This window comes from Poecilia latipinna, unplaced genomic scaffold (assembly GCF_001443285.1).
Source record: "Poecilia latipinna isolate Pla-1442-1.1 unplaced genomic scaffold, P_latipinna-1.0 Scaffold293, whole genome shotgun sequence".
NCBI classification, from domain to species: Eukaryota; Metazoa; Chordata; class Actinopteri; order Cyprinodontiformes; family Poeciliidae; genus Poecilia; species Poecilia latipinna.
In genome coordinates, this window is record NW_015112909.1 from 329,639 (window position 1) to 339,757 (window position 10,119).

The 10,119-nt window shown below is 36.3% G+C and overlaps 1 protein-coding gene across 8 annotated transcripts in view; it reads left to right on the plus strand.

Moving 5' to 3' along the window:
• The window catches only part of ripor3 (RIPOR family member 3), a 40,362-nt gene extending 30,431 nt beyond the window's left edge, over positions 1-9,931 (plus strand). For all 8 annotated transcript variants that reach the window (XM_015034274.1, XM_015034277.1, XM_015034272.1 and 5 more), the window contains 14 exons: positions 350-476; positions 1,196-1,350; positions 1,711-1,890; positions 2,196-2,286; positions 2,665-2,898; positions 2,966-3,111; positions 4,133-4,298; positions 5,094-5,223; positions 6,260-6,424; positions 6,506-6,670; positions 8,258-8,460; positions 9,178-9,261; positions 9,335-9,425; positions 9,509-9,931. In XM_015034274.1, the coding sequence (XP_014889760.1) occupies positions 350-476; positions 1,196-1,350; positions 1,711-1,890; positions 2,196-2,286; positions 2,665-2,898; positions 2,966-3,111; positions 4,133-4,298; positions 5,094-5,223; positions 6,260-6,424; positions 6,506-6,670; positions 8,258-8,460; positions 9,178-9,261; positions 9,335-9,425; positions 9,509-9,609 (2,038 nt within the window). In that variant the 3' untranslated portion in view covers positions 9,610-9,931. The remainder of the gene's footprint in view (positions 1-349; positions 477-1,195; positions 1,351-1,710; positions 1,891-2,195; positions 2,287-2,664; positions 2,899-2,965; positions 3,112-4,132; positions 4,299-5,093; positions 5,224-6,259; positions 6,425-6,505; positions 6,671-8,257; positions 8,461-9,177; positions 9,262-9,334; positions 9,426-9,508) is intronic.
• Positions 9,932-10,119: the final 188 nt, after the last annotated feature.

Genomic DNA, 10,119 nt, shown 5'->3' on the forward strand with positions numbered 1-10,119 from the left:
GAGTGGTGAGTTGCCAGGAGTGAGTTGGTAAATTCCACCAACCTACGGTATTGAGCAGCTAATCTCTAATCCACCATGTTTTACCATCTAAGTGAAGGATTAATTTGGTTTTAATTACTTCTTACACTTTTTATGATTGTTTCTTTGTTTTGTATTTGTGTATTGATTGTATTTTGTGTAGTTAAGTCATTTTAACCTTGTTCGTATAGCCTTTGTTTGCTTTTAGCAAGACAAATTGATATTGATCACATGTCTGTTGTGATATCAATCATTGATTATCCAGCCCTACTGTATGTTGAATATTTATGAATGACTCGGTATAATCTGTTTATTTTTTATTTATTTGCAGTCCGTTTGACAGCAGTGAGAAGATGAAGCCGCTGTCCGTTAGCAAGCAGTCGGTGTCAAGCAGGAAGGGTTCGGTTTACAGCTGGACGGCACCGAATACGCCTTCATTCACAGAAAAATACTTTATAGTGAGTACAACAAACAAATTACATGGGAAAATGAAAATATTATATTTCATACTGTTAAGAAACACGTCTTTTTATCAACATAGATGTAATTATTTCATGATGTAATAATTTATTTCACGTTCCTTCATGAATTATAAACTGTCAGCTTCGCCAATCAAACTCAACTCAGTGGGCGGGGCTAGAAGAAATCCTGACGTCTGATTGGCTGCTTCAAACAGCAACTCAAGACAACTCCCAAGTTTTCTATTTCATGTTAAAAATTAGCTTTAAAATAAAATTGATATATTTTGAGACACATACATTACTATATAAAATTATTTCTATACTTTCATTTTTAATAAATTAATTACATATTTAAATTATTTCACAAGCTATTTTTATTGCAATTTGGCACTCTCACTCTTCACGTGCATAAAGTTACTAATTAGTCTGTCATGAACTGTAAATATTTAATATGCTAACTATGGACTAAAGCTGCATGAATAAGAGGATGTAGCTTAAGTTTTTTTAACATGACCAGATCTAAAATATCATACAGTCAGTTTTCTTTCTCTTGGATCCAAAGTGTTTAGTTTTTTTTAAAATTCATATTATTGAATCTGTTTCAGGTAGTGAAACAGTTTTTTCTGCCCTGTGTAACTAATATTTACACAGAGAGAAAACTAAACATTTGCCTCTTGTGGTTCAACTTTGTGCGAATGTTACCTGATTATTTTCAGTCGATGGTTCGTGAGCTGCAGGATCAGGAGGGATCCCTCCCGTCTCTGGTGGCTAAAAGTCGTTCTAGCAGAGGAGGCGTGTCGCTGCTCAGCTACCTGTCCGACACGTCACACACCTCCGCCACATCAGGCCCTCAAAGTCCGTTCCTTCCCAGGTAGGCTTCCAGTAAAGAACAATAAGTTTTCTTGAATGTAATAAAGTTTTAAAGAAGACCTATTATGAAAAATTCAGATTTTACACGTTTCCATTTGAGTTTTTACTTCTTCTAAAAACAGATCAAGTGTTTAAAAAAAAAAAAAGTTTTGTGGCAATAAGTTGTTTCAAAAACCTCCTGATTAAGCCTCATTCAAAGGAGACAGCTGTGTTACCTAGCAACCCCAGCAGAGTTCCGCCCGTTACCTAGCAACCCCAGCAGAGTTCCGCCCGTTACCTAGCAACCCCAGCAGAGTTCCGCAGGGGGTTGCTAGAGTTTTCTGTGATTAAAACAACCTTTTGATGTAAAATCTTCTTTCAGTCTCACTCGCGCTCACAGCTACCCGTCAACCAGCCTGGCAGGAAGTCAGACTCAGCTTTCCTTTGAAGAGGAAGAGGAGCAGCGCATTGAGGGGAAGGTGGACAAAGAGGAATGGGGAGGCGTGTCGGAGACGTCATCAGCAGAAACAATTAAAACGACGTCTCATCTGACCTTACCCAGGTGAGAAGGGAAGAGATTTACACTGCAAAAACACAAAATCTTAGTATTTGTCTAGTTTCTAGTATAAATATCGGTTATAGTGAGTTTTTTTACTTTACCATGGAAATTGTTCCATAAAATAAAATTCTTTAATTGAAATGCATCTTTCCACCATTGCCATTCTGTATCTAAATTTTTAAGTCTTTTCAGTTGTATTTGCTTTCTCGTTTTACAAATCTGTTTTCAATATAAAGTATGCACTTTGTACATTTTAAAATGTTGTACTTAATTATGAAGTTTCAATAAGTTTGTGAATGTTTGTGCAGGTCCAGCACTCCAGACATCCTGAGGAAGAATCCATCAGGAGAAACCGACACCGAGACGCAAAGTGCTGCTCTGCAGCAGCGAGTACAACAGGTAGGTGGCGCTGCATCGCCTTCAGATCCAGCATGATAGTGTACTGGAGAGACAACAAAAGGAGTAAATTTCAGCTAAGAAACTGACATTTTCGAGAAAACCTGGAAATTTTGAAAAGTCAAAAATTGGATAGGAAAAACTTTCTAGAAAACATATGGAATCCTTTTAGTTTCAAAAGTAAAAAAATAAATAAAAAAAATTTAGATGAAGCTCAGTTTTTTTTTTTGTTGAAAAAACATGGAAAAGGTTAGAAAACTTCCAAGTTAGAAAATTTCTGAGTTTTATCCAGCAAATTTTCAACTTTTCAAATTCATAAATTCTTGAGATTAACTTCAAGAATGCTTAACACACATTTTCCTTTTCTTTTGTCTCTTGCAGGAATCCCCCAGCATCCCAGCTGTCTCTGAAGCTCCGTCCTCTCCATCCTCTCCGTCCTCTCCGTCCTCTCCACCGGTCCGACCCGGGCTGAGCAGCGCCCAGAGGAGATCACAGACCGTCTGGCTGGCAGTCCTAATGGCAGAGCTGGAGAAATCGTTTGGCAGGGAGAGTGATGCTGAAAAGGAGCGGAGAGCTTTGGAGCATCAGATTCAGCACCTGGGAACCATCCTGAAGGTAACAGAGCATCAGCATTGAATGATCCGGACCAGAACCAGGCCTGATGTTCTGTTTCCTCCTGCAGAATGACCTCTCCCTACTCCGGAGCTCCGCATCAGAGGAAACACTGGCCGTCGAGGAAGTCCTGGGCAGCTTCGACTTCCTGTCCAACGACTTCAACGCAGATGATGACACTTCCTGTTTGGGCAGCGTGAGGCTAAAAGACAGCGGGTGAGTTTACAGACGGACAAAATCTAAAATAACGCAACATTTCATCTGACTAGAGCTGAAATCAACAGTTTGAGAAGAAACGTTATAGAAAACAAACTTAGTTGGAAGCTTCACATCGAATATATTAGAAATAAAACAGCAAAAACTTTTAAAATAACAGATTTAATAAAGGTTTTGTATATTATCCGCTCTTTATTTGTCGTATTGCTCAGAAATATGGGGAAATATATATAAAAACAATTAACAGATTAGTTAAGTTATAAAATAATAGGGTTTCTAATAAAGTGGGATATGGTGAACCTATTAAATTGAAATGCATTTTATTTATAAAAATACTGGAAATTGTGTAAAAAGCGTTGAATAAAAGTTTTCCCATTGGAATCCAGAAATGATTTAAGTTGAGAGTAAATATAATTTGATATTAAAGTAAAATCTAGATGCGTTTAAGTTATCGGTGTGAAACTTAAACTTGTCACAATTAATCAATTAACTGCATTTTAAATTAAAAGAATCTCAATAATTAATATTTGCATGATTTTTTTTGTTTTTCTCTCAACCAAAACTGGATGATAAATGTCTTGATTTTGGTGTTTTGGTCTCAACTTGCTCTCAGTTTTATGACAGAAACTTCATAATTCACTTTATTTGTTTTTCTCTGTTTATTTATTTTGGATATTTAAAATGTCTTCCAATTTCAGTGTTGAATGTTCATTAGAAATTAAAGTCTGTTGATCTTTGAATGTGTTCTTCCATTATTATGCCATTATATTAACCTAAAATGGTCTCAAAACAACAATGTTACCGTTTATCGCAATAACTTCTGGGACAATTTATCGTCCAGCAAAATGTGGCGTGACGGATGTAGTGAAACTCAATTAAATGATCTTAAATTATGTCTTAAATTGTTAAATTATAAAAGTTTACACAATTATTCAATTCAAAAATACTTGGAAATGAAATTACGAAAATGTAGATGAATTTACCTGCAGCTGGTTCTGAATGTTTCCGTTTCCCGTTTCAGCATCAGTTCGTTCCAGCAGAGCACCCTGAAGAGTCTGGGTCTCCTGTCTGCAGGCAGCCAATCGGATTCAGAGAACGAGTTGGTCCTCACCCCACTGACTTCTGGGAACTGGGGTCTGGACCAGGCGCTGGAGACACACCTGGACATCTGCTGCATCCTGCTGCAGGTACAGGATGCTAACCCTGCCGCATTAGTCAGATTAAAGATGAAATTAACCACCAGATAAACATAAACAATTCAAAAACTAAAGATCACATATATGAAAGGCTGATCCTGCCAAAACTGGCAATAAATATGGAAATAAATAAATGTTGTTGATGTGCCAAATATGGCATGCAAAAAATAATTTCCCAATTTATTTGATTACATTAATTAATATAAGTTGTTTAATATATTATAAATTGTTTAATATAAATTATCATTTTCAACAGTATTAATTTAAAAATATTTCTTCAATTTTATTTTATGTTTCTTTTCTTTTTCAAATTTTTTTCAAATATATTTACTGTCATTTTATTTCATTATTTCCAGAAATGTAACAATGTTGAAAAAAAAATTAAAAATGTGAAAAGTAAATAAGAGAAAACTTAAACAATACGATTGGAAATAAAATAGAAAAATAAAAAGTGATATTTTTAAATTAATACAGTTAGAAATGAAAAATATTAATTTATATTTATTTAATCAAAAGGTTTGGGGATTTTTTTTTCTTGGATCCAATATTTTAGTTATTGTATAGTTATTGGTAATTTCGTTAGGATTAGTCCTCCATACACAACCAGATGCATACAAAAAACTTATAAAGAAAAAAACACTTAAAAACTAATGCCTAATACCACAAAACGTTTTTTTTTATTATTATTCTGTTTAATTATGCAGATGATTAAATGAATGAAAACAACATAAAAACAGCAGCCCAAATTGTACATTTTGCAGCCAATAAATTATTGTTTGTTTCCAGATGATGAAAACAAGCGACTTCAGTCTGTCTCGACGGGAGCTGCTGCAGGAGATGTCCAACCAGACCGCGGTTCTGGACAGAGTCAGCGGTCTGCTGCTGGAGAAGAGCGACAGCATCACACCGAGAAACGGTCAGAGGACACGAAATCATTCTGCTCACTCTGTTTATTTAAAGGGTGCCTACTATAGGAAATTCATATTTTACGTTTTTATTCTTCCATTTGGTTCTCTACTGCTTCTAAAAACAGACCAAGCGCTTGAAAAAACAGAATCATTTTAAGCAATAAGTTAATGTTTTTTTTTGGTGTCGTTTCAACAACCTTCAGATTAAGTCACATTTGCGCCGTTACCTAGCAACCCAAGCAGAGCTCCAGCATGTTTGGTCAACTGGTTTTATCATTGTATGCACTGGAAGAGACAAATGTTTGTTCGACTTACCATCCAGTAGGGCTGGACAATATGGCTGAAATAAGCGTTTGTCAGTCAATATCAATAACGATTGATTAGTTTTTTTTAGTTAAATATCTGAAATCCTGCCAACCTGGTGGCATTTATGGTATTATCTAGTTTTCACCCAACTCCGCTGTTTTTTATTCTAAGCAGTTAGGAGGAAAAACCTGAAACTGCTGCTACACAAGTTACTGAACAGGTTGTTGCTAGGTAACCAAACAGCAAGTGAGTGAGTTGATGCCTCCAACTTTTCTTAGCTAGCTAAGAGGTTGATTAGCTAATCCTGCGCCTACATGTCCCAGAATGCTGTGCAGTTCAGTGAATATTTTATCAGATGTATCATCTATCGATATTGATAGTATATCTATTGCAATATATGTTGTTGTTTTATTGTCCAGCCCTACCATCCAGAAAACACTTGCTGCATTCTTGTTGGTTGTGGAGGAGGCTCCACTTCTTCTTTTCAAAGATGTATGGTGGAATAATTTGGTATCTGTTTCCAGCCATTTTCACGTGAGTGTTAATGTTGAGTTGTGGGAGACGTGGCCAGCAGCAGATTATTTGGATTTAAAGTGACAAGACGCAGTAAAACAGCTCAAAGTAGACAGAGCTGAGCAGATTAAAATCTCATTATCTAAGGATGATTTTGTGCAAAAACTCTAATGAACATGTTTTGTGTAAACCTATCCTGACCTAATGCTCTTTGTGTTCTTGCAGTCCTCCCCAAGGCCCAGAGGTCCAGAGGTATCCTGCTGTTCTGGGAGGAGTGTGTGAATGCCAGCGGCTCTCCGTTCTACTGCAATGTGGAAAACTTCTCCAGGACGCTGAAGAAGCGCTACACTCACAAAGTGAAGGCCAAGCTGCCTGGACAGTCAGAGAGAGGTACAAACCTGGAGAACAAACTGGCCTGATGGGTTCATGGGGACGTTTTGTGCATTTCTCCCTGTGTTGTTGCCTTTGCAGTATTTTCCAGACTCCTGCAGCAGCTGCAGGCCCCCTGCAGGCTGCTGCCCAGCTGCCGGCCCGTCTGCAGCCCTGACAGGGTCACTCTGTTCCAGCTCTCCGTTTATCTGAAGCGCTGGAGCTTCCAGGATCTGGGGGAGCACATCTCCCGCCTGTCCAGAGAAGGTACAGCTTTCCCTTCTAAACACTAAACACGGGTGGTTGAAATCATTTAAAACGCTTCAGTTTCAATTAAAATACAACAGAAACAGTCTTTATTATCCCGCAAAGGAGAAATTCAGGTTTAACAGAAGCATTAAGTATAAAGGTTCACACAAGGAAAATGAGTATCAAAAATAAATTACAGAAAACAGCAGCAGCGATGCAATGAAGATACGGCTTTTTCAAGGTTTGGAACGTGCTTGATTTCTCTATTTGACATCCAAACTACAGTTTCGTAATAAAGTTCAATCTAATGAACTTTATTGCATTATTAACAGCTGAAGCCAGATATCTTTATACACCTAATAAAAAAATCATTTTTTTTTTTCTCAGCATTTGAAGTTAATCAGACTAAACGTTTCTTGTTTTCGGTGAGTCAGAATGACCTAAATTATTCCTGTTTGCTAAATGCTGGAGAACTTGAACATTTTTGCAGAGATTTTAGTTTGTAACTTTCTTTGTATTTTGTGTTTAAACATTTAATTTGTTAGCAGTTTAACCAGCTGACTGAATGTTCTGGAGCTCCATTTGGGTTGCTAGGTAACGGGGCTGGGCTGGCTGGGGTTGCTAGGTGACGGGTCTGGGCTGGCTGGGGTTGCTAGGTGACGGGGCTGGGCTGGCTGGGGTTGCTAGGTGTCGGGGCTGGGCTGGCTGGGGTTGCTAGGTAACGGCGTAGTGCCCATGGAATGTTTTCCAGAAACCAAAAATATTAACTTATTGCCAACAAAACAGCTTTGTGTTTTTTGGTGTATTTTGTGTTTTTTAAGCTCTTGGGCTGTTTCTATAAGCAGTAGAAACCCAAAAGGAAGAACAAGAAAAAACCTGAAAATGTGAATTTTGTATAATCCCTTTTAAATCAGAATAAACTTTTCTTGTTTTAGGTTAGACAGAAATAATTTTGGGAATTCTTTTTATTAAATGCCAGAAAACTTGATAAGTTTTTTTCATACCTTCCCCTGTATTTTGTGTTTTAAGTATTTAATCTCAGCAGGAAAGTCATTGATTGACATTAAGACCATTTGTTTGGATTGTTTCAAAGTAATGAATATTTATTTTTCCTAACAGCTCCATGATTTATTGATTGTCTTATATTTTAAAGTTTAAACAATATTCTTATTAAATTGGTGTGTTGTTCTCTGACCAGTCAAAACATAAATTTTGTTATATTTTAGTTTACCTTGTTTACTAAAACAGGTAAACTGGCAATGAATATGTCTTCTATTCATTGCCATTAATATGTCAGAAGACATATTAATGGCAATGAATAATTCAAAAATACCTATTGATGCCAAATGGAAATTAAATTATGTTGTAACTTGTATAATATCATATAATTGTGAATTGAAACTCTTTTTTCAGTACATTAAAGTGTGGTGCTGGAAAAGTTTGAAGAACTGCCTTGAAAATTCTTGAAAAGTGAATTTTACTGAGAGAAAAGTGAACAAACTGAATAAAACGTCTTTTACTTCTGCTCTGCTCATTAGCTGATTCACCCAGCTTCACATTTAGCTCGTTTTTTAGCTCATCTGTTGTTTTATGTGTTGTTTTTAGAGTACATCCTGTCGGCGCTGAACGGCCCCAAACGGAGGAAGTGTTTAAACAAGCTGAGGGGGCGGAGCCTGTCGGAGCTCCTCCCACTGCAGAGCACGCTGCAGACTATCGCCGCCCTACTGGTGGACTCCAACCACAAAGTCTGCAAAGCTGCAGCCAGCTGCATCAGCAGAGCCGCAGGCTGCAAGGCCTTCAGGAGCAAGGTGGGCCCAGCGGTTCTGAAGAACCGGACCGGTTCACAGTTTCTGTTATTTATACTTTTACTCTCTTTAATTTTAAGGATCCAAACTTCATTGTTTATTTACTTTCACATGCATTTTTGCAAAATGCTTAAAATAGACATTTTAAAATAAAATGACCATTTTAAATTGGCCAGAGAAATGTTGCATGATGTTTCTAAATAATTTAGTTACCTTTTTATTTAAATATGTAATTTTCTATTTCTACTGAAAATAATTTTGGAAATTAACAAATTTGTAATTTTTTTAAATATTTTTTTTAATCACAAATCTATTTAGCTGTTATTGTGTCTTTTTTCATTTAAGTTTTACCTATTTTTTTATCAATTTCTAAAAATAGATTTGGAAATGATAAAATTTTTGATCTTTGTAGTTCTATTTTAATTTTTTTATCACAGATGTTTTACTGTCTATACCTATTTAGCTATTCAGTATTTTTTTTACCGTCATTTAGTTGCATAAGCTTTACAACGTTTATTTTACCCATTTCTTAAAACAGTTTTGGAAATATGTTTAATTTTAAAATTTTACTTGAATTAAAAACATTTATTTTGACTCAAAATTCTGTTCTGAAACTTAAGTTTTAAATAAAACTGATTAATTAAAACATCATCCGTTTCAGTTAAACTTCTCATTAATCCCAGTTAATCCCTGTTTGTGTTTTTCTTGTTTTTGCTCCAGTCGGTGGTTTTCTACACGGAGAGCCTGAAAAGTTCTGATGTTCTGATCCAGACGGGTTCCTGTCTGGCTCTGAAATGCCTCCGGGTGAGCAGAACCAGAGAAGAATCAAACGAACAGTTCTTTTTATCCAGTTCTTGACTGACTTTGTCCGTTTCAGGCGACGGAGAGCGTGGAGCGGATCGCAGATCTGTGCAGGTCGGCAGACGAAGATCTTCGTGGCGTCGCCAAGGAAACCGTTTTATCGTTTGGTAAAACCCTGATCGATAATCGTTCATCACCTGAACGCTTTGTAAAGGTTTTTGATGTTTCGTGATGTGTTTTTTCCTTTCAGGTAAAAAAGGATTCGAAGCTTTCCAGAGGATGGAGCAGATGTTGGCGGACATGCAGGATGAAGCGTATCAGAACCTGGAGACAGAAATCACCATTTTATAAAAGTTCAGAGACAAACTTTACCAAAAACCAGCAGCGGAGAAGAAGAACCGACATTTTCCTGCAGAACTTTGAGCAGGACTTGAATTTATTATTTTTATTTTTTTATCTTGTTTTAAGACACTATCTGTTGCAGAAACATTTATTTAACCTGAAAAATGCAGCTTTCTGATGGCTGGGACTCTTTCATGTTGGAGAAATTTTTTTATTTTCATCATAATTGATGTTTTTTAGTTTGTGATGTGATGCATAATGAGTAAAAATAAATATTTGGTGCTTATGAAGCCCAGAAGGACTAAATAAATCCAGGGTGATCCCAAAACAAGTCGAGTTGCTTCAGAAGTTTAACCGTTATTGAATGAAAAATAAAATTATTAGAACTGAAGAAATTCACAAACTAACTTAGATCGAGTACAAACATTCTGAAACTCAATTAAATATTTAGATCTTAAAAAAAATAAAAGCTCATCATGAACTGAGGACAATTTAAGAAAAATATTAGGTAATGAAAAT